General features: G+C 42.2%; 1 protein-coding gene across 1 annotated transcript; it reads left to right on the plus strand.

Moving 5' to 3' along the window:
• On the plus strand, positions 1 to 27,190 carry LOC110488798 (alpha-1,3-mannosyl-glycoprotein 4-beta-N-acetylglucosaminyltransferase B). The gene is made up of 15 exons (XM_036942946.1): positions 1 to 304; positions 7,062 to 7,223; positions 9,891 to 10,022; positions 10,363 to 10,496; positions 13,351 to 13,397; positions 13,577 to 13,690; positions 13,855 to 13,930; positions 14,023 to 14,137; positions 17,671 to 17,801; positions 17,950 to 18,057; positions 18,969 to 19,162; positions 20,246 to 20,324; positions 25,218 to 25,293; positions 25,746 to 25,858; positions 26,441 to 27,190. The coding sequence occupies exons 1-15, from the start codon at positions 220 to 222 to the stop codon at positions 26,456 to 26,458; spliced, it is 1,584 nt and encodes a 527-aa protein (XP_036798841.1). The 5' UTR covers positions 1 to 219; the 3' UTR covers positions 26,459 to 27,190.

Raw genomic sequence — 27,190 nt, forward strand, 5'->3', positions numbered from 1 at the left:
GGCTAACCAGGGGTTGTCATGTATGTCAATCTATTTTATGAAGAGATAAGGAAGTGACTTTCAGGCTTTTCCTCATAGAATGTCCTTGGCGCAGTCATGGAGTAAACGTGAGAAGAACCTGAGTGGACTATCACCTGTGGATTCATTTGAACGGCAGCACTGTTTTCAGCATAAACCGAAGTCAGACGGAAGTTTTCTATTGACAGTTTGAGAGATGAGATGAGGCTCACCCATATAAAACTTGGATGTATTCTGGCTTGTGCTTTTCTCTCTCTAACCTGGTTAACCGCTCATAATGGAAATGGTAAGGTGTCGCACATGTCACACTATTCTTTTTACATTATGATGTATTAGGCTACAAACTTTTTTCAAAAGGTTGTACATAACTGAATTCAATTTTCTATTGTTTTCAAATGGCAATACTGGAAGCTAGATACGTGATAAATTGAACATTATAAACTGGATGGTCCGAGCCCTGAATGCTGATTGGCTGACAGCCGTGGTATGACAAAACATTTATTTTTACTGCTTCAATTACGTTGGTAAACAGTTTATAATAGCAATAAAGCACCCGGGGGTTTGTGGTATATGGCCAATATACCACGGCTAGGGGCTGTGTCCAGGCACTCCGCGATGCATTGTGCATAAGAACAGTCCTTAGGCGTGGTATATTGGCCATATACCACACCCCCTCATGTCTTATTGCTTAATTATACAACGGGTGGGTCTAATCCTGAATGCTGATTGGTTAAAACTGCATTCCAGCCGGTGTCTATTCCACAATTTACCACAGGCTAAATCCATGACATGAAAATGCCTATTTACTCCATATGACTGTGCAATCCGCTGTCTCATCAGCCTAGCCAGGCAATTTATAAACTTTATACCCGCTATAAAGAGCATCTAGACATTATCTCACATTTCTTTTAGACTAACATTTAGTGTTCAACAGCAGAGATTTGTAGAAACCTTGCTGTCAGTCTCTCCGACATTTGCAACATTGTTTTAATATTCAAATTCGATCTCCAGGATGAGACAGACAGGCAGGCAGCATTTCTTAGCCAATCAAAATCATAAATCGTCCGGAATCATTTTTATGGATATATTCAAAGACTTTTCAATTGAAAAAAGGTCAAGTGAAATGAAGTGCAGCTAGTTTGCACTCTCTGCAGCTTCAGTTTGAAGTGATTGTGTTAGCTGTGTTGTCGGCTAGCTCCTCTGAACAACAGAGTCTTGACAAGTGAGCACATTTTCTATGCCAGGAAAAATTGCACCTCATCAATTCAAATCAAATTTTATTGATCCCATACACGTGTTTAGCAGATGTTATTGCGGGTGTAGCTAAATGCTTATGCTTCTAGTTCAACAGTGCAGCAATTTATAACAAGTAATATCTAACAATTTCACAACAAATATCTAATACACACAAATCTAGGTAAAGGAATGGAATTAAGAATATATAAATACATGGATGAGCAATTTCAGAGCGGCATAGACTAAGATACAGTAGATAGTGTAGAATACAGTATATATATATATATATATATATATATATAAGAAGAGTAATGCAAGATATGTAAACATTATTAAAGTGAATAGTGTTCAATTATTAAAGTGGCCAGTGATTTCAAGTATGTGTATGTAGGCTGCAGCCTCTCTGATAGTGATGGCTATTTAACAGTCTGATGGCCTTGAGATAGAAGCTGTTTTTCAGTCTCTCGGTCCCAGCGTTGATGCACCTGTACTGACCTCGTCTTCTGGATGATAGCGGGGTGAACAGGCAGTGGCTCGGGTGGTTGTTGTCCTTGATGATCTTTTTGGCCTTCCTGTGACATCGGGTGGTGTAGGTGTCCTGGAGGGCAGGTAGTTTGCCCCCGGTGATGTGTTGTGCAGACCACACCACCCTCTGGAGAGCCCTGCAGTTGTGGGCAGTGCAGTTGCCATACCAGGCGGTTATACAGCCCGACAGGATGCTCACAATTGTGCATCTATAAAAGCGTGTGAGGGTTTTAGGCGACAAGCCAAATTTCTTCAGACTCCTGAGGTTGAAGAGACTCTGTTGTGCTTTCTTCACCACACTGTCTGTGTGGGTGGACCATTTGTTTGTCAGTGATATGTACGCCAATGAACTTAAAACTTTCCACCTTCTCCACTGCTGTCCCGTCGATGTGGATGGGGGGGTGCTCCCTCTGTTTCCTGAAGTCCACAATCATCTCCTTAGTTTTGTTGACATTGAGTGAGAGGTTATTTTCCTGACATCACACTCTCAGAGCCCTAGCTCATTGTTATGGATGTATCCAAATAAATGTCACTAGAAAACAGCTTAAACTAATGCAAAATCAGCTACTTTGCTGTTATTCTTGCTGGACTTTTTGACGTGACTGTAAGTTAGCCGTAGTTGGCTTTCTAGCAAGCAAGGGATAAGAATGTTTCCAGCCAGTATGGCAATGGAACATTTAGAACGAACGACTGGGTTACGTCTCTGGCAATCGAACAGATAGAACGAACGACCAGCCGGCTTGGGTAGCAACCCTAGATTTTTGTCGGGACTATATCTTGTGGAAGGATGAAATAGTATGAATAAATAACATTTTTTATGAAAATATGTAAATCATTATTTGAATATGTTGGTAAGCCATTGTATGAAAGTGATAATGCCCTCGAAGCTGTTGTTTGGAGGTTATATTGGCACGGTGCCAATAACACCCGTGCCATTATATCCACCCAACACCGGCTTCTTGGGCATTATCACTTAATTGTAAATTGGGTGGTACAAGTCCTGAATGCTGATTGGCTGACAGCCCTGGTATATCAGAATGTATACCACGGGTATGACAAAAATGTATTTTTGCTGGTCTAATTACGTTGGTAACCAGTTTATAATAGCAATAAGGCACCTCGGGGCTTTGTGGTATATGGCCAATATACCACGGTTAAGGGCTGTGTCCCGGCACTCCTTATTGCGTCGTGAATAAGAACAGCCCTTAGCTGTGGTATATTAGCCATATACCACACCTCCTCGGGCCTTATTGCTTAAATATATTGAATCATATAGGTCTACCTAGAATTTGAATGGTTCTCATCTAGATGTATTGCCATGATTTTGCAACACCAGGGGCCACGTTTATAAACATTGCATAAGTACAAAATATACCCTAAAATGTGCATGTGCCAGTTTTAATGCAAAAGTTGGCATTTATTTAAAAAGATATCTTCATGTGAGAATGTGCTCACCTCCCTGCAAACCTTAGACCATGTGTAAGCACATCTGTTAGTGATTGAAATCATTATTGTATTGAAAGATGGCAAGTAAATAAATAAAAAAAGGAAAACAGGAAAACATTATTAACAATGCACCATTAGTGAGAAAAGCGACAATCTGTTTGTTTTTTTAGAATCTAAAATAATTTGACACAGGAATCTTTTTTCTATTTTATTTTCATAACCAATGCAGAATATATTCACACCTTTTCTGGCCATGATATTCCCCAAGGACCCATACAACAAATAACCATGCGTATCTCTCATTTAATTGCACCTAGTAGCCTGGTAAATAGATATATGTATTTCAAATTTTGCAATATCATAGGCAGCATGGTTTATAATACCGTTATACAGTCTAATTTAAGAGCTGATATTTTATATTGAAGTATGCCTAAGTATCAAGTTTCAAGTTTGTCATGTGCACAAGTACAGTGAAATGTCTTTCTTGCTTGCTCTTTCCCAACAATGTAGTAATTAATATCAGTAGTACTATAAAAAAAAATGGTCAAGTAGCACAAAAAACATAATTAGAAATCTGGCTTGTAAATAGAACTGTATAGTGTAAGTACTGTAATTGCATTCTTTGACTAGCCTGCCCTACAATGTTTCAGAATTCTGGACAGTCCATCATATTTAGGTTGAGGCAAAAGTCAATATAAAACATTGTTGAAATTAAAACGTTCTGCTGACAGGTCCACGACAATTTGCAACTGTTTTCTCATTCAGAAACTGACCGTCATGATCCAGATACAGAATAAATTACTGCTAAAGATGAAAACATTCTGCCAACACATTAAATAGACCGATAGTTTATGTCAAATATTTGACAGTATGGGTAGGCTACAGTAGGCCTATTGCTATGTGATAGGAGCGCGACATCATTGCCTATTTAATCTCCGAGCCTATGCCAAGGCAGGGCATATTGTAGTGTTTAAGAGATAAGCAGCATGTTATTATGCACACCTGGTTCAAATGGTATGCACGTATTCAGTGCGTGATATTGGAAATATGTATCTGATTGGATACGCTTAGTTTTATTGGCAGACCCTCATTGGTTGTTGGCCAAGGTATTCAAGTGTGCTTCCCTTTGAGCGGGTGGAGATGGACTCAGCTTGGAACCGGCAATGTTGTATACGCTGTCATGTTGGAAATAAACCTCTTTGTGATGTTAATGTAAAGTTTATCTTTACAATAACTAAAAAGAACCTGCTTCCTTTAACCGGGGATGCAACACATATAAACCCAATAATCTATTGACAAACTAAATATTGAACAACAAATTCTTATTTTGCACACCCAGAGGCACACCCAGAGGCCGGTGATTTTAACGCAGGGAAACTGAAATCCGTTACCAGTATGTCCCCTGTGCAACTAGAGGCGACAAAATTATAGATCACCTTTACTCCACACACAGAAATGCATACAAGGCTCTCCCTTTCGCAAATCTGACCATAACTTTATCCTCCTGGTTCCAGTTTACAAGCAAAAACTCAAAAAGGAAGTACCAGTGACATGCTCAATATGGAAGTGGTCCGATTATGCTAAGCTACAGGACTGTTTTGCTAGCACAGACTGGAATATGTTCCGGGATTCATCCATGACATTGAGACGTTTACCACATCATTCACCGGCTTCTTTCGTAAGTGCTGTGACGTCTTCTTCCCCACAGTGACCGTACGTTTATATCCCAACAAGAAGCCATGGATTACAGGCAACATCCACACTGAGCTATTGGCTAAAACTGCCGCTTTCAAGGAGTGGACACTTATGCGGAAGCTTATGAGAAATCCCTCTACGACCTCCGATAAGCCATGAAACAGGCAAAGCAGCAATACAGGACAAAGGTGGATTCCTACTACACTGGCTCTGACACTTGTTGAATGTGCGCAAGCAAAATGCCTTGTATGCTCGCTTCAAGGCAAGCAATACAGAACCATTGTTTACGAGGATGCATGTTTGGAGCATGCGCTGACCAGCTGGAAAGTGTCTTCACTGACATTTTTAACCTCTCCCTGACCCAGTCTGTAATATGGGTTTGGTTGCCATGGCGCCGACAGAGATGGCCGCCTCGCTTCGTGTTCCTAGGAAACTATGCAGTTTTTTGTTTTTTTACGTGTTATTTCTTACATTAGTACCCCAGGTCATCTTAGGTTTCATTACATACAGTCGAGAAGAACTACTGAATATAAGATCAGCGTCAACTCACCATCAGTACAACCAAGAATATGATTTTCGCAAAGTGGATCCTGTGTTCTGCCTTTCAACCAGGACAACGGAATGGATCCCAGCCGGCGACCGAAAAAAACGACTCCGTAAAAGAGGGAAACGAGGCGGTCTTCTGGTCAGACTCCGGAGACGGGCACATCGTGCACCACTCCCTAGCATTCTTCTCGCCAATGTCCAGTCTCTTGACAACAAGGTTGATGAAATCCGAGCAAGGGTAGCATTCCAGAGGAACATCAGAGACTGTAACGTTCTTTGCTTTACGGAAACATGGCTCACTGGAGAGACGCTATCGGAGGCGGTGCAGCCAGCGGGTTTCTCTGCGCATCGCGCCGACAGAAACAAACATCTTTCTGGTAAGAAGAGGGGCGGGGGCGTATGCCTTATGGCTAACGAGACGTGGTGTGCTCACAGAAACATACAGGAAGGATTCATTGTAGCTGGGGATTTTAACAAGGCTAATCTGAAAACAAGACTCCCTAAATTGTATCAACATATCGATTGCGCAACCAGGGCTGGAAAAACCTTGGATCATTGTTATTCTAACTTCCGCGACGCATATAAGGCCCTGCCCCGCCCTCCTTTCGGAAAAGCTGACCACGACTCCATTTTGCTGATCCCTGCCTACAGACAGAAACTAAAACAAGAAGCTCCCACGCTGAGGTCTGTCCAACGCTGGTCCGACCAAGCTGATTCCACACTCCAAGACTGCTTCCATCACGTGGACTGGGATATGTTTCGTATTGCATCAGATAACAACATTGACGAATACGCTGATTCGGTGTGCGAGTTCATTAGAATGTGCGTTGAAGATGTCGTTCCCATAGCAACGATTAAAACATTCCCTAAACAGAAACCGGGGATTGATGGCAGCATTCGCGTGAAACTGAAAGCGCGAACCACTGTTTATTATTATTTATTATTTATCCTGTCGCCTAGTCACTTTATTCAGACCTATATGTAAATATCTACCTCAATTACCTCTTACCCATGCACATCGACCCGGTACTTGTACCATGTGTACTGTATAGCCAAGCTATTGTGTATTTATTCTTTGTGTTATTATTTTTCCATTATTTTTCTATTTCTCTCTGAATTGTTGGGAAGGACCTGTAAGTTAGCATTTGACGGTTAGTCTACACCTGTTGTTTACGTAGCATGTGACTAACAATTTGACTGATTTTGATTCAATGACTTAAAAACCACTAGTGTGTGAGTTCCTTGTTGTCTGGGAAACACCATTCTTTTTCTGCTTTAGACGTGTAACCCAGTAACTAAAACACAGGGTTTGTTGTTTGAGGAACTATGTGGAATGAATGAGGTTGTCATGGAAATCACAGCAGTGGAACGGGACTATGGGAAGATTAGCCTATACCTATTGTTGTCCTGCACCCAACTCCTCAATACATTTGCAAATTTGATGTCGATGGAGCTTTTTCAAATACACACTTTCAAACATGGACTTGTAACTGTTATACTCTCTCTATCTCTTCTTATCTCTTTCTGTCATGCAACTGTATGGGTGCGTGTGTGTGTGCCTGTCGGTATGTGTACACGCGTGTGTGTATGTGTAGATGGGGATGAACCCCCCAACCACCCAGTTATGATCCAGCTGTATGAACGTCTGCTGGCTGCAGAGTTCAAGGGGGAGCTGCTGTCCAGGGAGCTCAGCAGTGTTCTGACCAGCCTGAGGAACCTCACCATACCTAACAACAGCTCCTCCACTAATATCCCAGGTGAGGGACAGAGTTATCATGTTATCATCCGTGTACAGTCGCATCACAGGTGACAGTACAGCCATCCCACTGGGCACACACAGGTTGAATCAACGTTGTTTCCACGTCATTTTAATTAAATTATGTTGAACCAACAGAATATACAGTACAAGGAAAAAGTTTGGACACACCTACTCATTCCAGGGTTTTTCTTTATTTTTACTATTTTCTACATTGTAGAAAGACATCAAAACTATGAAATAACACATATGAAATCATGTAGTAACCAAAAGAGTGTTAAACAAATCAACATATATATATATATCTTTTTGAGATTCTTCTTGCCACTTTCTCAACCAGCTTTTTTATGTAATTATTGTATTTTTATTTAACCTTTATTTAACTAGGCAAGTCAGTTAAGAACAAATTCTTATTTACAATGACGGCCTACCAAAAGGCAAAAGGCCTCCTGCAGGGACGGGAGCCTGGGATTAAAACAATAAATACAGTATAGATATAGGACAAAACACACATCACAACAAGAGATACACAACACTACATAAAGAGAGACCTAAAGACAACAACATAACAAGGCAGAAACACATGACAACACAGCATGGTAGCAACACAATATGGTAGCAGCACAAAAACATGGTACAAACATTATTGGGCAAAGTCAACAGCACAAAGGTCAAGAAGGTAGAGACGACATCATACAAAGCAGCAACAACTGTCAGTAAGAGTGTCCATGATTGAGTATTTGAATGAAGAAATTGAGATAAAACTGTCCGGTTTGAGTGTTTGTTGCAGCTCGTTCCAGTTGCTAGCTGCAGCGAACTGAAAAGAGGAGCGACCCAGGGATGTGTGTGCTTTGGGGACCTTTAACAGTATGTGACTGGCAGAACGGGTGTTGTATGTGTAGGATGAGGTCTGCAGTAGGTATCTCAGATAGGAGGGAGTGAGGCCTAAGAGGGTTTAATAAATAAGCATCATCCAGTGTGTCTTGCGACGGGTATACAGAGATGACCAGTTTACAGAGGAGTATATTGTGCTGTGATGTGTCCTATAAGGAGCATTGGTGGCAAATCTGATGGCCGAATGGAAAATAATATCTAGCCGCTTGAGAGCACCCTTACCTGCCGATCTATAAATTATATCTCCGAAATCTAGCATGGGTAGGATGGTCATCTGAATCTGGGTTAGTTTGGCAGCTGGGGTGAAAGAGGAGCGATTACGATAGAGGAAACCAAGTCTAGATTTAACTTTAGCCTGCAGCTTTGATATGTGCTGAGAGAAGGACAGTGTACCGTCTTGCCATACTCCCAATTACTTGTATGCAGTGACTACCTAAAGCTCTAAACCCTCAGAGGTGGTAATAACACCTGTGTGAAGAGGGGCATTCTTCTTACCAAACCACATGACCTTTGTTTTGGAGGTGTTCAGAACAAGGTTAAGGGTAGAGAAAGCTTGTTAGACACTAAGAAAGCTTTGTTGTAGAGCATTTAACACAAAATAAGGGGAGGGGCCAGCTGAGTATAAGACTGTATCATCTGCATATAAATGGATGAGAGAGCTTCCTACTGCCTGTGCTAAGAGCGTGGGGCCTAGGATTGAGCCTTGGGGTACTCCCTTGGTGACAGGCAGTGGCTGAGACACTGCTCTCTTTGAGAGCGGTAGTTAGCAAACCAGGCCAAAGACCCCTCAGAGACACCAATACTCCTTAGCCGGCCCACAATAATTGAATGGTTCATGCGGTAGTCACCTGGAATGCATTTCAATTAACAGGCGTGCCTTTTTAAAAGTTAAATTGTGCAATTTCTTTCCTTCTTAACGCTTTTGAGCCAATCCGTTGTGTTGTGACAAAGTAGGGTTGGTATCCAGAAGATAGCCCTATTTTGTAAAATGCCATATTATGGCAAGAACAGCTCAAATAAGCAAAGAGAAACAACAGTCCTTCATTACTTTTAGACATGAAGGTCAGTCAATCCGGAATATTTCAAGAACTTTTGGGGGTCTTTTAAAGACCATACGTGGGGGATATTTAGGGCAGTGTCAATAATGTACCAGTGCTTTCTGGTAATGTCCTTATATACATTCCCCAATGGTGAATTCCAAGAGCTCTTCCTGAGTCCCTGTATAGATCAGGAAAATATCATCCAAATATATCCGAATGAGGAGAATATTGGGGAGAAATGGGTTAAGGTATGGATTCAGCACCACCTGTTTTTCAATCATTCCTAGATACAGGTTAGCATAATTAGGAGCCATAGTACTCCCTATCGCTGTCCCTTTGGTCTGGAAGAAAAAGTCTCCTCTGAAGAGAAAATAGTTGGAGGTTAGTACCAGTTCAGTCAAGTCCACAATACAATTGGTGCCGAGGAGAGCATTAAGGGGACATTCATTAAGGTAAGAACTTGAGGGCCTTAGATCTTAATGGATACATGTTTTTGAACAATGGTGGAATCTTCCCAATTTCTCTCTCTCTCTCTCTCTCTCTCTCTCTCTCTCTCTCTCTCTCTCTCTCTCTCTCTCTCTCACCCCCTCTCTCACCTCCTCTCTCACCCCCTCTCGCTGCACTTTTGAGAAGTCAAGATAAAACTGTAAGCAGTGTCAACAAAGCTAAATTATTGTTTTATGTCTGACCGTTACTTGTGTGTTTGGTTTGGTTTTTGGTGATGTGGAGTGTAGAAGGACCGATAAAGAGAAATCTCAGTCTGCTGTCCTCCAGACTGCCCAACGCCTACCTCTACCTGCCCCACTTACGGGATCACCCAGACAGCCTGATTCCTAACGTGGTCCTGGGACAAGGCCGAACTGGAGGTGAGCGACGAGTCATGTAAAAATGTCTCTGGGTAAACGTGTCCTCTTTGACAAACCAGAGGGGTGTTAAAGTGAGAGGCTACAAAGCTTGGTGTGGTTTGCTAGTGTCAGTCTGTACTGTGGCCCGCAGCCTGTAACCCCTATCCTGCCACCTCACCCACCCTGCTCAGTGTTGACTTTATTCCAGTGAATGGTTTACTGTAGTGTGTGTATATGTGTGTGTGTGTGTGTGTGTGTGTGTGTGTGTGTGTGTGTGTGTGTGTGTGTGTGTGTGTGTGTGTGTGTGTGTGTGTGTGTGTGTGTGTGTGTGTGTGTGTGTGTGTGCGTGTGTGTGTGTCAGTGTCCCTGGTATTGGGGATCCCTACAGTGAAGCGTCAGAAGCAGAGCTACCTGGTTAGCACCCTGAACTCCCTCCTCTACGACCTTTCACCTTCTGAACGGAACGACACCGTCATCATCATCTTTGTTGCCGAGGTAACCTGCTCAGATAACCTGATAGGGGCGTATAGAAACACATGGGATGGTCTTAGCCAATCAAACTGCTTTTAAAACAAAACACTTGACAGTAACAATAGGCCCACATCATGTCACTTAAAGTGTCTTTTTTAGATGATAATCATAAAAATAATTTACTTTTTAGATGGGGTAATGTAGCTTGAGGTGGGAAGACTGCGGTCTGGTCTCTGCCTCGGGTCAAATCGACCTATTATTAACGCAGAATATCGACTGATTGTGATGAAAAAAATGTAGTGATTCATTTTCAAGGAAAGACCTGCTAAACCTGTTGTGTGACCGTGCCTTTCAGAAGCCTAGGTACAGTATGTATGTTATCACACTACACACCTAAACTACAGGAATGGACGAGCACATTACGAGAAATGCCTGTTCTAGATTCCCAGTTAAGTAACTCATTCTAAAGACCTCAGAACAAACTATGTAGCCCAAAAGCAGATGTCTATCTAAGTACGTGGCTCTTATATAGCCCTCAAATTCAAATTTGTACTTTGAAGCCAGTTGCATTGCTTTTTTTCCCTTCTTCCCTTCTAATCAGGGACTGATTTAGACCTGGCACACCAGGTGGTTGCAATTAATTACCAGGTTGAACAGAAGACCAGCAGTAGTCTGGAACTCATAGGGTAGGATTTGAATACTTCTGGTATATAGTAGGCACCAAAAATAAATGATCATCTTGCTAGCCAGGACACACTCATTTTCACAATTTCACAAATATTATTCAAATAAATAAATCATAGCACGTTTTTTGGGCTCATTCAGCAGTTTTTACCTGATTTAGTACCACATAGTACCATTAATATTCCTAAAACATAAGTAGAAAAGTATACTGTTGCTGCTTCCTGTCGTCATGTATTTTTGTGTGTTAAAACACCAATTTGTAATGTGCAGGTTTATAATCCATATTTTTAAATAAGTGATATGATGATATGTTGAAGACGGATAAATACAAATGACTCCCTACACACACGTGTCACACTTGTGTTCAGATTGCTTGTATTTTGCTAAATTAGTACCTTAACTGCCCACGCATCGACATTTACCAAGCCGTCACTCCAGACTGAAATCTACTGTAATCAATAGCGTGCGCATATTAATCTGTCACATCGATATTGTATGGAAATCAATGGAACCAGGACAATTTGCTGCCGTTACATGTGCCCATAGCCCTCCTCCGAAAGACAAACCACAACGAACTTGCGTATACTACATAAACAGTATAACTCTCGATACATAAACCTGTAGTAGCCATTTGTCAACTCATGTCCTTGTGGGACAGTGTTTACAGTAGATATGGCCAATACGAAAAAGGACACACTTTTGACTGGATCATTTTTAACAAATCATCTCTCCACAGGAAGTTCTAAATGGTGACATGGATTGACTCTCATTTGAGTGATAGCTTGACTGTCCAATCCATGTATTTGTTTGTGGCTAGCAGCTTTCATAAAGAGAGCACCCTGAATTTTGAAGTCCTGCGATGGACAGGCGTGTATGATAAAATCAACAGTACCAAACCAAAGATATGAATCGGTTTTAATGCAATCAATTGACTGTGCCTTTAGAAGGTATTTTCACACCCCTTGAATTTCTCAACATTTTGTTGTGTTACATCCTGAATTTATAATGAATTCATTTCAGATTCTGTGTCACTGGCATAGACACAATTTAATTAAAAATGAAAAGCTGAAATGTCTTGAGTCAATAAGTATTCAACCCTTTTGTTATGGCAAGTCTAAATACGGTCAGGAGTACAAATTGCTTAACAAGTCACATAATAATTTGCATGGCCTCACTCTGTGGATTAATAGTGCTTAACATTCATTTTTAAATGACTACCTCATCTCTGTACCCCACACATACAATTATCTTTAAGGTCCCTCAGTCGTGCAGTGAATTTCAAACATGGATTCAACCATAAAGACCAGGGAGGTTTTCCAATTCCTTGCAAAGAAAAGCACCTATTGGTAGATAGGTGATTACAATTTTTAAAAAGCAGACATTGAGTTTCCCTTTGAGCATGGTGAAGTTATTAATTACACTTTGGATGATGTATCGATACACCCAGTCACTACAAAGATACAGGCGTCCTTCCTAACTCAGTTGCCAGTGAGGAAGAAAACCGCTCATTGATTTCACCTTAAGGCCAATGGTGACTGTGATAGACTGTGATAGGAGGAAACTGAGGATGGATAAACAACATTGTAGTTACACCACGATACTAACCTAACCTAAATGAATGCATCCTGTTTGCAATAAGGCACTAAAGTAAAACTGCAAACCATTGATTCTACTGCACACACACCCCTCTAGTAACATTACCTCATGTTTCATCTACATTGATTCTACTGCACACACACCCCTCTAGTAACATTACCTCATGTTTCATCTACATTGATTCTACTGCACACACACACCCCTCTAGTAACATTACCTCATGTTTCATCTACATTGATTCTACTGCACACACACCCCTCTAGTAACATTACCTCATGTTTCATCTACATTGATTCTACTGCACACACACACCCCTCTAGTAACATTACCTCATGTTTCATCTACATTGATTCTACTGCACACACACCCCTCTATTAACATTACCTCATGTTTCATCTACATTGCTTCTACTGCACACACACACCCCTCTAGTAACATTACCTCATGTTTCATCTACATTGATTCTACTGCACACACACACCCCTCATGTTTCAGGTTGGCTTTCACTGGATTTCCCATTCTCTCATTTATTTCCCATTCTCTCATTTATTTCCCATTCTCTCATTTATTTCCCATTCTCTCTGTATCTTTATTTCAGACTGATGCAGAATACGTCAACAGTGTAGCAGAACTCCTAGAGAAGAAGTGAGAAGTTTTGGTCGTTTGTGATTGTAATTTGACTGTTGTTGGCTATGTTTTGTCATTTGACTGTTTTGTAGTTTAAAAATGTTTTGCTGTGTTTTTTTGTAGTTTGACTGTGTTTTGTAGTTGGTCTGTTTCTTCACTGTGTTTTGTAGTTCACCTGTGGTTGTGTGTGGCTGTAGTTTTCCTAAGGATGTGCACTCAGGCCTGTTGGAGGTAGTGTCCCCTTCTCAGTACTTCTACCCCAACTTCAGCAGACTCAGGGAAACCTTCGGAGACTCCAAGGAGAGAGTCAAGTGAGAAACGGACTCATGCACAACCCAACACAGTCCAACACATACAGATGCGTGGTCTTACAATCATGGGGGGGGGGGAGAAAAAAACGGAAATCGAAGTCTAACACGTCACATCATGTGCACCTGCAGTAAGTGGTTTGTGTTGTGGTTGTGGTTGTTTTCAGATGGCGCACAAAGCAGAACTTGGATTATAGCTTCCTGATGCTCTACGCCCAGGAGAAGGGAACCTATTATGTACAGGTGGGGTCAAAGTTCCACCTCTCTGATTGGTCAGTCAGTCTGAAATCATATTCATGTATTAACACATCCTCATTAAAAATGTGTGTTGTCAGTTGGAGGATGACATCGTGGCTAATCCTGGTTACTCTCAGACCATGAAAACATACGTCAGAAAGCTGGCCACCGATGACTGGATGTTCCTGGAGTTCTCTCAGCTCGGCTTCATCGGTGAGTCTATGCTCTTCTGCGAAAGTGTCTGTTCTCAGGGCTTCTGGAAAAGGAGGGCGTAGTTAGTAGTAAGACAACTGTGGGAACTAAAGCAGATGAACACACACTTTATGTATTACCTCTCACAGATGAGAGTATGTACACGTGTATGTGGATACAATAGACTCATGACTCTCCCTTCCTGGACAGATACAAGGCACTCCCTTCGGCAAATCGGGACACACACACCACCTGCTCCTCCCCACTTATAGGCAGAAACTTAATCAGGAAACACCCATGGTAAGGACTGTTCAACGTTGGTCTGATCAATCGGAATCTATGCTTCAAGACCGTTTTGATCACGCGGACTGGGAAATGTACCGGGTCACCTCTGGGAATAGTATTGACGTATACACTGACTTGGTGACCAGGTCAATCAGGAAGTGCATAGAGGATGTCGTTCCTACTGTGACAATTATAACTTGGATAGATGGCAGCATCTTCCTACTGTGACGATTAGAACAAAAAGAGTGGATAGATGGCAGCCTTCACGCAAAATTGTAAAACGTGAATCACCGTTTTTAACCACTGCAAGGTGACTGGGAACATGGACGTGTACAAACAGACCGGCTATGACCGCAATAAGACAATCAAGAGGCAAAACGACAGTACAGGGGTAAAGTAGAATCGTAACAGTTCAGACACAAGACACATGTGGCAGGGACTCCAGACAATCATGGATCATAACGGGAAAGACAAGCTTCTTTGCCCGCTTCGAGGAAAACAACACCTCTGCCACGCTGATCCGCAACACTAAGGCCCCACCATGTTGTGTGCTCAGCTCCCAGCTCCCTGTTCACCAATGACTGCGTAGCTATGCATGTCTCCAACTCAGTGATCAAGTTTGCTGACGACACAGTGGTTGGCCTGATTACCAACAACAAAGAGACAGCCTATAGTGAGGAGGTGAGAGCCCTGGCAGAGTAGTGCCAGGAAAATGACCTCAACGTCAACAAAACGAAGGAGCTTATCGTGGACTACAGGAGACAGCAGAGAGAGCACACATCCAAAATCTTTATGTTCCTCAGCGTGCACATCCCTGAGGACCTGAAATGGTCCCTTCACACTGACAGCGTGGAGAAGAAGGTTCAACGGTGTCTCTTCAACCTCAGGAGACTGAAGAAATTTGGCTGGGCCCCTAAGACCCTCACGAACATCTACAGATGCACCATCGAGAGCATTCTGTCGGGCTGTATCACTGCCTGGTACAGCCCAACACATCACCGGGGGCACACTGCCTGCCCTACCAGGACATCTACAGCACCCGGTGTCACAGGAAGGACAAGAAGATCATTAACGACCTCAGCCACCCACTAATGTGGAGACATTACAGGTGCATCAAAGCTGGGACAGAGAGACTGAAAAACAGCTTCTATCTCCAGGTCATCAGCCTGCTAAACAGTCACCACTAGCCGGCCTCCGCCCGGTACCCTGCCCTGAACCTTAGCCACTGTTCTAGCCGGCTACCAGCCGGTACTCTACCCTGCACCTTAGAGACTGCTGCCCTATGTACATAGATAGTCATTGAACACTGGTCACTTTAATAACGTTTACATACTGTTTTACCTAATTCATATGTACAGTGCCTTGCAAAAGTATTCGGCCCCCTTGAACTTTGCGACCTTTTGCCACATTTCAGGCTTCAAACATAAAGATATAAAACTGTATTTTTTTGTGAAGAATCAACAACAAGTGGGACACAATCATGAAGTGGAACGACATTTATTGGATATTTCAAACTTTTTTAACAAATCAAAAACTGAAAAATTGGGCGTGCAAAATTATTCAGCCCCTTTACTTTCAGTGCAGCAAACTCTCTCCAGAAGTTCAGTGAGGATCTCTGAATGATCCAATGTTGACCTAAATGACTAATGATGATAAATACAATCCACCTGTGTGTAATCAAGTCTCCGTATAAATGCACCTGCACTGTGATAGTCTCAGAGGTCCGTTAAAAGCGCAGAGAGCATCATGAAGAACAAGGAACACACCAGGCAGGTCCGAGATACTGTTGTGAAGAAGTTTAAAGCCGGATTTGGATACAAAAAGATTTCCCAAGCTTTAAACATCCCAAGGAGCACTGTGCAAGCGATAATATTGAAATGGAAGGAGTATCAGACCACTGCAAATCTACCAAGACCTGGCCGTCCCTCTAAACTTTCAGCTCATACAAGGAGAAGACTGATCAGAGATGCAGCCAAGAGGCCCATGATCACTCTGGATGAACTGCAGAGATCTACAGCTGAGGTGGGAGACTCTGTCCATAGGACAACAATCAGTCGTATATTGCACACATCTGGCCTTTATGGAAGAGTGGCAAGAAGAAAGCCATTTCTTAAAGATATCCATAAAAAGTGTTGTTTAAAGTTTGCCACAAGCCACCTGGGAGACACACCCAACATGTGGAAGAAGGTGCTCTGGTCAGAAGAAACCAAAATTGAACTTTTTGGCAACAATGCAAAACGTTATGTTTGGCGTAAAAGCAACACAGCTGAACACACCATCCCCACTGTCAAACATGGTGGTGGCAGCATCATGGTTTGGGCCTGCTTTTCTTCAGCAGGGACAGGGAAGATGGTTAAAATTGATGGGAAGATGGATGGAGCCAAATACAGGACCATTCTGGAAGAAAACCTGATGGAGTCTGCAAAAGACCTGAGACTGGGACGGAGATTTGTCTTCCAACAAGACAATGATCCAAAACATAAAGCAAAATCTACAATGGAATGGTTCAAAAATAAACATATCCAGGTGTTAGAATGGCCAAGTCAAAGCCCAGACCTGAATCCAATCGAGAATCTGTGGAAAGAACTGAAAACTGCTGTTCACAAATGCTCTCCATCCAACCTCATTGAGCTCGAGCTGTTTTGCAAGGTGGAATGGGAAAAAATGTCAGTCTCTCGATGTGCAAAACTGATAGAGACATACCCCAAGCGACTTACAGCTGTAATCGCAGCAAAAGGTGGCGCTACAAAGTATTAACTTAAGGGGGCTGAATAATTTTGCACGCCCAATTTTTCAGTTTTTGATTTGTTAAAAAAGTTTGAAATATCCAATAAATGTCGTTCCACTTCATGATTGTGTCCCACTTGTTGTTTGATTCTTCACAAAAAAATACAGTTTTATATCTTTATGTTTGAAGCCTGAAATGTGGCAAAATGTCGCAAAGTTCAAGGGGGCCGAATACTTTCGCAAGGCACTGTATATACTGTTATAGTCATGGCTCATTATATTCCCGACGTTGCTCATTCTGATATTTCTTAATTTCTTGTTTGTTTTTTAACTTTTTGGATTATGTGTGGAGGGTTATTGTATTGCTAGATATTACTGCACCGTTGGAGCTAGATATTACTGCACCTGCGATAGCATCTTTAAATCTGTGTATGTGACCAATACACTTTTATAGACTCTTCTTCACTTTGGTTATTCTCCCCACAATGTCTTAGGTCATTTTACTTTATTTATTATGTGTGTGTGTTTTATATCTTTGTCAGGCAAGATGTTCCGAGCCAGTGATCTACCAATGATAGCAGAATTCTTTCTGATGTTCTACAAAGACAAGCCCATTGATTGGCTGCTGGACCACATCCTGTGGGTGAAGGCTTGTAACCCAGAAAAAGATGCTGTGAGTTGTGCACAACAAAAGTATTTTGCTCAAGAGAATAAAATGAAAATTATTATATAATGTCCAAACTCATCAAACTTGAGTTTGAGTGAACTATTCCTTTATTCAATTGAGAGTTGATGGGTTTTTCATATTTTGTCCCATCCAGAAAGACTGCAACCTGCAGAAGGGCCTGCTCAAGCTGAGATATAAACCCTCTCTGTTTCAACATGTAGGCCTTCACTCCTCTCTGCCTGGGAAACTACAGAAACTGAAAGTAAGCACTTTTTCCCTCTCTCTCTCTTAACCCCCCCCCCTCTCTCTCTTAACCTCTCTCTCTCTCTCTTAACCCCTCTCTCTCTCTCTCTCTCTCTCTCTCTCTCTCTCTCTCTCTCTCTCTCTCTCTCTCTCTCTCTCTCTCTTAACCTCTCTTAACCCCTCTCTCTCTCTCTCTCTCTCTCAACCCCTCTCTCTCTTAACCCCCCCTCTCTCTCTCTCTCTCTCTCTCTCTCTTAACCCCTCTCTCTCTCTCTCTCTTAACCCCCCTCTCTCTCTCTCTTAACCCCTCTCTCTCTCTCTCTCTCTCTCTCTTAACCCCTCTCTCTCTTAACCCCCCTCTCTCTCTCTCTTAACCCCTCTCTCTCTCTCTCTCTCTTAACCCCCCCCTCTCTCTCTCTCTCTCTTAACCCCTCTCTCTCTTAACCCCCACCCACCCACCCTCTCTCTCTCTCTCTCTCTCTCTTAACCCCTCTCTCTCTCTCTTAACCTCTCTCTCTCTCGCTCTCTCTTAACCCCTCTCTCTCTCTCTCTCTCTCTCTCTCTCTTAACCCCTCTCTCTCTTAACCCCCCTCTCTCTCTCTCTTAACCCCTCTCTCTCTCTCTCTCTCTTAACCCCCCCCTCTCTCTCTCTCTCTCTTAACCCCTCTCTCTCTTAACCCCCACCCACCCACCCTCTCTCTCTCTCTCTCTCTCTTAACCCCTCTCTCTCTCTCTTAACCTCTCTCTCTCTCACTCTCTTTTAACCCCTCTCTCTCTCTCTTAACCCCTCTCTTTCTCTCTGTCTCTCTCTCTCTCTCTCCCCTCCCCCTTTCTCTCTCCATCCCTCTTGTACTACCCCCTCTCTGGTGTGTGTTTGTGCAGGATAAAGACATATAGCGGAAGTTATAATTAAAGTGTCTGTTTGTCCAGGATAAGGACTTTGGGAAGGTGCCACTATTCACAGCCCACACCAACCCTCCTGCAGAGCTGAGCAGTAGTCTGAAGCACTACCAGCAGCACACCCTGGAGAGGGCTTACAATGGCCAGGACTTCTTCTGGGGCCTGACCCCTACCGCCAAGGACTTCATACTGCTCAGCTTCCCACAGCCACGCACTGTCACCAGGTCAGTGGACACCACAGGTGGCCGGTGACACCTCAATTGGGGAGGACGGGCTCATAGTAATGGCTGGAATGGTATCGAACAAATCAAACATGTTTTCCATGTGGTTGATACCAGTCCGTTCCGGACATTATTATGAGCTGTCCTCCCCTCTGCAGCCTCCTATGTTGGACACACACACACACAGGAATTAAAACTCCAACCACAGGTCACATTTTAAATATTGCCTACTTGACGCTGACCCCAGTTCCACCTGTGTACCTGCTTGTATAAAGGTTGTGGAACAGACTTTGTGGGTTGTCACTGTGTTTCCCACTTGTCACAGTCATTATCAAGATGGAATCCAGTAGGTCATGTTTGCCCTGCCCTAATATCACAGACCAGTGTTGTTTCCTAACACTCTAGACTAACACGTTTGGCCGTGTGTGATCGTCATCAACACACTGTGATTAGACACGCAGTGAGTCTCTTCATGAGCATGTTCAAAGGCAGCAGCATACCACCCTGCATCCCACTGCTGGCTTGCTTCTGAGCTAAGCAGGGTTGGTCCTGGTCAGTCCCTGAATGGGAGACCAGATGCTGCTGGAAGTGGTGTTGGAGGGCCAGTAAGAGGCACCCTTTCCTCTGGTCTAAAAAAAATATCCCAATGCCCCAAGGCAGTGATGAGAGACATTGCCCTGTATAGGGTGCTATCTTTCAGATGGGATGTTAAAAAGGGTGTCTGAACTCTCTGTGGTCACTAAAGATCCCATGGCATTTATCATAAGAGTAGGGGTGTTAATCCTGATGTCCTGGCTAAAATCTGGTCTTCATACCATCATGGCCACCTAATCATCCCCAGTTTACAATTGGTTCCCCCCGTCGTCGTTGCTGTAATTGAGAACGTGTTCTCAGTTCATTTACCTGGTAAAATAAGGGTTAAAACAATAGAGATTAAGGTAATGACTTGACATTTAAAAGGGGCAATTTAGTGTAAAGCTCTACATTTCAGTGGGATGATTTAAAGCATGAGAGGGATATATGACAGAGGGATATTCTTTGTTGGCCAAACCAACTGGTAATGAATAGGTGATTTTGTCTCTCCAGGTACCTGTTTCGCAGTGGAAACATTGAGAACAACGGAGACCATTTTTATAACACCACCGTGTCGGTGCTCCCTAGTGATGTAAGTGCCATGGAGGTCACACTAACTGCCAACGGTGTTTGTGTGTGCGCGAGTGTGTGTCATGGAGCTGGTCTAAGAGACTCTGGCTCTCAGGTGTTAGGTCCTGGAGACGAAGTAACAAGGTGACAGGAAACGCCAACCACTACATGCTATCTGCTAACACGCTGATGGCCTGTGTATGTAATGATGTATGTAATGGGAATTTCCAGGTGAACAAAAAGGAGAGCAGTCATTTTTAAAAATGTATTTATTTTTGACCTTTATTTAACTAGGCAAGTCAGTTAAGAACAAATTCTTATTTTCAATGACGGCCTAGGAACAGTGGTTTAACTGCCATTGATTAAATTCAGTACGACACTCCCAGAACAGAAGCATAGAACATGTCTAACAGCCTCTTGGAGACAGGCCCTTTTATATCCTAATCAGACTGTACCAAAATGTTCTGTAAACATCAGCCTGGGAGGCTGCTACCGAATCACACAGTGTTCATAGTGTCATCAACAGAATAATAATCAAGTGTGTCCTTGGTACCTTCGTTAGCTCTGCTGTCAATCACGATCAACAGATATGAGAACCAACCATAACGTTCAGTAACTAGGCTAGTGACCGTCAACCCGCACACAAATTAGTGTCACAAATAGAGCACGGGACATCGTGTATAAATATGCTAAGCACTGTGCTAATAACTCTTAACTGAATGTGAACTTGATTTATCTTAAATATTCCCATGAGTAATCTTAATGTAAACCTATGCGATCGTCGTATGCCTTTGGAGGACAACAGAGTTATGCACTAATGCTAGTAGATACAGGTTGTGTCACAAAGTGCTAGGGTTATATTGAATGTGTTCCATAGACCTCTGTTCATATTGTGGTTGTGTGGCTATTTACATTGAAAGTATACTAACTCAATGACTGTGCTCCCTAGAACTTTGTCTTTCTTAATGGTTGTTTTCCATAGAACTATGCAATTGTTGCAGATCCGGTCCATATTTCAGTGATTAATGGGATAGTGAAGAAAATACATTGTAACAATGTTCCCTCTAATCTTTTTCAGCACCAAGCAAATTTCTGGTCTGCTCAGCGGAAATGTGAAAATTGTGAAAATTCTGTGCAACATCCAGCGCGTGTTTACTATGAACACGGAGTCTGTACCCGCTTTAAGTTAGTTTCAACAGTGGTCAAGTAGGCTACTGTGGCTATTTGATCATAATGTAGGTCTACCAGAGTGGCCTACCATCAAAAACAATTTGTTCAACAATTTTAACATGGAAATAGCTGTTATATCATTCAGCCTACAGTAGCAGCTAATGTGTGGTGTTCAATGTAGGTCTACATTCCATGAGACTTTAAAAAAATAATCATGCAGGTCTTGACATCGTTCAGACAAGGAGGTGACTGAACATGTTGTTGTGTTGTTTCATACAAGAAACCACTTTACAAAATAAAATGCATTATTACAGAGAATCAGACAAATGATGCTACCCTCTGCCTATTGGCTTATTCAAGCCGGTCTGAAAATACAACACTGCCCCTTTAAGACCAAAAAAACGCTCTTTATCTGACTCGCTTTTCAAATGTGCCTAGAAATGTACCGTTTTGGGCACTTGTAGAAAGCAGTCACTCCCCTATTGCTGACTACAAATGATCTATAACTGGGCTAATAACTCACTAACTTGCAAAGAATATGAATAAAATGTGCACACGTAGCTACGTGCAGCTTTAGCTTTGATCCCAAAACAGTCTAGTTCAAAGTATATGGCACAGATCCATTTATGGCATTGGTCTAATTGCATATAGGGCTACTGCAACTCTGATTTGTTTATTCCACACCGGTCTGTGTAGAGTACAGGCTGAGTAGTGCGTGTCAGTGCAATAGAATCCTACTCCGATGTGTTCTGCCTACAACAAAATATTTTGAATAGTTAGTTTTGTTTCGGTATTTTGCATTGAAAGTGGCTAATATTGCAATGATTCGATCACAATTGCCACAGTAAAAGGAAACATCGATAGTATTCACAGGGAAAACTTCTAGAACAGTGGTCACCAACCTTTTCTGAGTCAAGATCACTTTGAATCAAAATGCCAAGCCGAGATCTACCGCTCTTTTTTTAACATTACATTATCCGTACAGTAGCAATGAGGTTTGTGCAGTAAGCTTTAGGCACAATACATTATCACCGCATATTGGCTTTGTTTGAATTGTCCTCCCAACGCATTGTTGTTCGGGACATTTAAAAAAAAATATATATTTCAAAACTTGAGGTAGGCTACAGCATATGATCACACTGGTAATAGATTCGTTGTTGTATTACTTGTGAAGCACAGCTGATTGAGCATACATTTAAATAATTTGCTTTTTATTTTACTGGGCTGAGGGTGCCTCGATCTGATGGTCAGGCTCAGTGGAGGGAGAGAGCAGCAGACTGAGGGTTCGCCTCTCAACATCCCTCCACTCTCCCTTTCCTCCACTGACACGCACCGCATTATTTCTGCCTCATGCACAAATTCATGTTATTAATAATAACAACGCTAATAATAATAATAACAACAATGCAAGCCTATAGATACACTTTGCTACTCATTTATTACTGCTATTCCTGCTGCAGTGCTTGTTGTAGCGCTGAGTGGAAATAGGAAGAACACACATTTTATGGCTTATAAAAGTGTTAAATACAAATTGTTGACAGTGCTGAGTAAGAACTTAAACATGAACTCCCTCATAAAAACAGCATCTCTTTGCTGTATTCGTTGACAGTCTCTCTCTGGTCTTGGTTTTAAACATTTTGAAAACTCACAGTATCATCTTTGCTGTAGCTTTCTTTTATGCCTGCTTCGTTACTGCAGACAGACTATAGTCATCTGAGCCATCCGATTGGCCAGAGGTACAGTGCCTTGCAAAATCATTCATCCCCCTTGCCGTTTTTCCTATTTTGTTGCATTCAACCTGTAATTTACATATATTTTTATTTGAATTTCATATAATGGACATACACAAAATAGTCCAAATTGGTGAAGTGAAATGAAAAAATAACTTTTTTCAAAAATGTAATTAAATTTAAAAAATGTTAAAAAAAAACAGGAAAGTGGTGTGTGCATGTGTATTCACCCCTTTTCTATGAAGCCCCTAAATAAGATCTGGTGCAACCAATTACCTTCAGAAGTCACATAATTAGTTAAATAAAGTCCACCTGTGTGCAATCTATGTGTCACATGATCTGTCACATGATCTCAGTACATATACACCTGTTCTGAAAGCCCCAGAGTCTGCAACACCACTAGGCAAGGGGCACCACCAAACAAGCGGCACCATGAAGACCAAGGAGCTCTCCAAGTCAGGGACAAAGTTGTGGAGAAGTACAGATCAGGGTTGGGTTATAAAAAAACATCAGAAACTTTGAACATCCCACAGAGCACCATTAAATCCATTATTAAAAAATTGAAAGAATATGGCACCACAACAAACCTGCCAAGAGAGGGCCGCCCACCAAAACCGGGCAAGGAGGGCATTAATCAGAGAGGCAACAAAGAGACCAAAGATAACCCTGAAGGAGCTGCAAAGCTCCACAGTGGCGATTGGAGTATCTGTCCATAAGACCACTTTAAGCCGTACACTCCACCAAGCTGGGCTTTATGGAAGAGTGGCCAGAGAAAAGCCATTGATTAAAGAAAGAAATAAGCAAACACATTTGGTGTTCGCCAAAAGGCATGTGGGAGACTCCCCAAATATATGGAAGAAGGTATGCTGGTCAGATGAGACTAAAATGGAGCTCTTTGGCCATCAAGGAAAATGCTATGTCTGGAGCAAACCCAAAACCTCTCAACACCCCGAGAACCTTATCCCTGTGGGGATGTTTTTCAGCAGCAGGGACAGGGAAACTGGTCAGAATTGAAGGAATGATGGATGGCGCTAAATACAGGGAAATTCTTGAGGAAAACCTGCTTCAGTCTTCCAAAGATTTGAGACTGGGACGGAGGTTCACCTTCCATAAGAACAAAGACGCTAAGCATACTGCTAAAGCAACACTCAAGTGGTTTAAGGGGAAACATTTAAATGTCTTGGAATGGCCTAGTCAAAGCCCAAACCTAAATCCAATTGAAAATCTGTGGTATGACTTAAAGATTGCTGTACACCAGCGGAACCCATCCAACTTGAAGGAGCTGGAGCAGTTTTGCCTTGAAGAATGGGCAAAAATCCCAGTGGCTAGATGTGCCAAACTTATAAAGACATACTCCAAGAGACTTGCAGCTGTAAATGCTGCAAAAGGTGTCTCTACAATGTATTGACTTTGGGGGGGGGGGTGAATAGTTATGCACGCTCAAGTTTTCTGTTTTTTTGTCTTATTTCTTGTTTGTTTCACAATAAAAAATATGTTTCATCTTCAAAGTGGTAGGCATGTTGTGTAAATCAAATGATACAAACCACCCCCAAAAAATATTTTAACTACAGGTTGTAAGGCAACAAAATAGGAAAAATGCCAAGGGGGTGAATACTTTCGCAAGCCACTCTAACTCAATAGTGCACTTGATTTGCTCTCTGGGCCCACCGGGAAGGCAGAGTTCAGACACATGAAATAATTCAAAATGGAAACAGTTCGCCTACCTGGTGTGCAGGGCAGCTGAATCGGGTGCACCTATCACCAACAGCCCGAGACTAATAAAAACAAAATAAGAACATAAGGCTTTATCGTTGTTTTTTTTTACAGAATTGTTTGGTGATCGACCGGTTGGTGACCACTGCTCTTGACAGTTGAGTGAAGTTCAATCTCGTGCTTCTCTCTGTGGGTTGATAGTCCCGGGGGACTGTGCAGCAAACTCTGGGATACTGAAAGCGTGCACAGTTTAGAGAGAACATTTATTATAACATGGTGTAACGTGTGTTTTTCCTCTCCAGAGCTCAGTGAGAGACAGACTGGTGGGTGGCCAGTCTCCTCAATACAAAGGATCTTATGGAGGCTTCATAGTGATTGGTACATGAGTTTCAATATTCTATATTATTACTAGGACAGGAGTTTTACTGAACATATGACGTGACCAGGAAAAACTATTTAGGGCCCAGCGTAAGGGGAAATACTCCCATCTCATATTATTACCAAAACACTTGTCAGAGGCAGACACAGCTCCATCAAAGTGTTGTTCTGTGTATCAGGATGATTCTGAATCATAGAAATGCAATGACTAGAATGATCACTCCCCTTCAAGTCAAGGTACCATGATGTATGGATCAGCAGCCATAATGAGTGTACCCATGCCATGAATGCTATTTCTATGCCCAGCTTGCCAACGGGCTATGTCCCACTGTGGGCTGTTTTGTACATGACTGGTTGTACTGTTATAATATACTGTATATTCTGCCAGGTGTTCAGAATAATGCTATATTCAGGTAACTGATATGTTTTAAATGTTTGAGTCATGTTTGTAGGTTGCTTTGTGGATGGAGTGGCTGAGGGACAGATAGACGCACAGATGCAGCCCATCTCTGCATTACGTCTACTGGTACAAAGCGACTCTGACATGTGGGTTCTGCTCAGCGAGGTGAGGTGTGTGTGTGTGTGTGTGTGTGTGTGTGTGTGTGTGTGTGTGTGTGTGTGTGTGTGTGTGTGTGTGTGTGTGTGTGTGTGTGTGTAAGTGACAGGAAATAGTTGTTTTATTAGTCAGTCTCAATGATTGAATAGATTTAAATGTGTTTTGAAACTGCTTCTAGGTGCTCCACCGAAAGAAGAAGAGGACTTGTTTCACTAGAAAAACATGTCACATTCCTACCTAGTTCCCTCTCTAAACTTAAAGGGATCTCTGTGAACTTATTCACAATAACAATGTGTCCTTGGTACCTTCAGTAGCTCTGACGTCAACCGCTATAAACAGATATGAGAACAAACCATAACATTCAGTAACTAGTCAAGTGACCACCCGTACACAAGTGAGTGTCACAAGTAGAGAATGGGAAAACATAAATATGTTAAGCATTCATTATGTTAATTAGTAATAACTTGGGGGGGGGTAGGGGTACAATAGTGTGTCTGTGTACTTGTGTAATGAGTGGTGACAGTTTGAATTGAACACACAGGATTACATCAGCTAAGGTTTGGTTAACACTCATGCTTCTCTGTCTGTCAGATATTTATTCAACTTTAAGGGGAAGAGATAGGAGACACCTTGGAGGGCATGCGCTGCTCGCATGTAACTCCACACCTGGATCAACAGTGACCTCTATTGGACATACAGTCAATGCAGTTCCTCCAAGCGCCTCACCTTCTACTGTATGGAAGCACATACACACACACTCTGGATGTTCTCTTTACGCACAACGGAGAATTGTTCAACCTTTGACTATAATGTGAATCTGGAGGAGAAAGTGTGTTTTTCTGTTCCTAAATGAGTTTGTCAATCAACTTGAGCACTTCTACATTTGTGGAAGACTTTGTACTGGGCACCAGCTTTCAGCTGTGGCTTTAGTCTCAGTTCTCTAGAGGGAAAACATGATTAACATGTACAGGGCTATGATCGTGTAAGAAAGATAGGTTCAGTGAGAGGTGAATGGATTGATACCCTCGGTGAGTAATGGATGCAATGTACTGTGTTGTGTGTGAGAAAAATGATGGACTGGTGCAATTGTTTGTATTAGTGTATTATTGACACTGTCTGCGCAAGTGTGTGTGAGTTCATGTCTCTGGCCAAAATGCTGTAGATCAGGTTCATTCCTCAAGTAGCGTTTTTGCCATAGGTGGATTTCTATGTAAATCTTCTGTTGTGTTTCTGGTAGTGAACTGCTAGTTTCAATGGGGATCACTGGAGAGCAGCCACTCCAAATGTATGTACAGTACATGTGTTACTATGTGCTGTTAATAAAGAACAAACATGAAAGCA

The sequence above is a fragment of the Oncorhynchus mykiss genome, chromosome 14 (assembly GCF_013265735.2).
Source record: "Oncorhynchus mykiss isolate Arlee chromosome 14, USDA_OmykA_1.1, whole genome shotgun sequence".
NCBI lineage: Eukaryota > Metazoa > Chordata > Actinopteri > Salmoniformes > Salmonidae > Oncorhynchus > Oncorhynchus mykiss.

Bases quoted from the DNA above. Each gene is read 5' to 3' on its own strand.
- LOC110488798 (XM_036942946.1), top strand. From the start codon at position 220: ATGAGGCTCACCCATATAAAACTTGGATGTATTCTGGCTTGTGCTTTT. The intron at 10,023-10,362 runs GTGAGCGACGAG...TGTGTGTGTCAG, and splicing joins GGGACAAGGCCGAACTGGAG to TGTCCCTGGTATTGGGGATC. The intron at 14,138-17,670 runs GTGAGTCTATGC...TATCTTTGTCAG, and splicing joins CTCTCAGCTCGGCTTCATCG to GCAAGATGTTCCGAGCCAGT.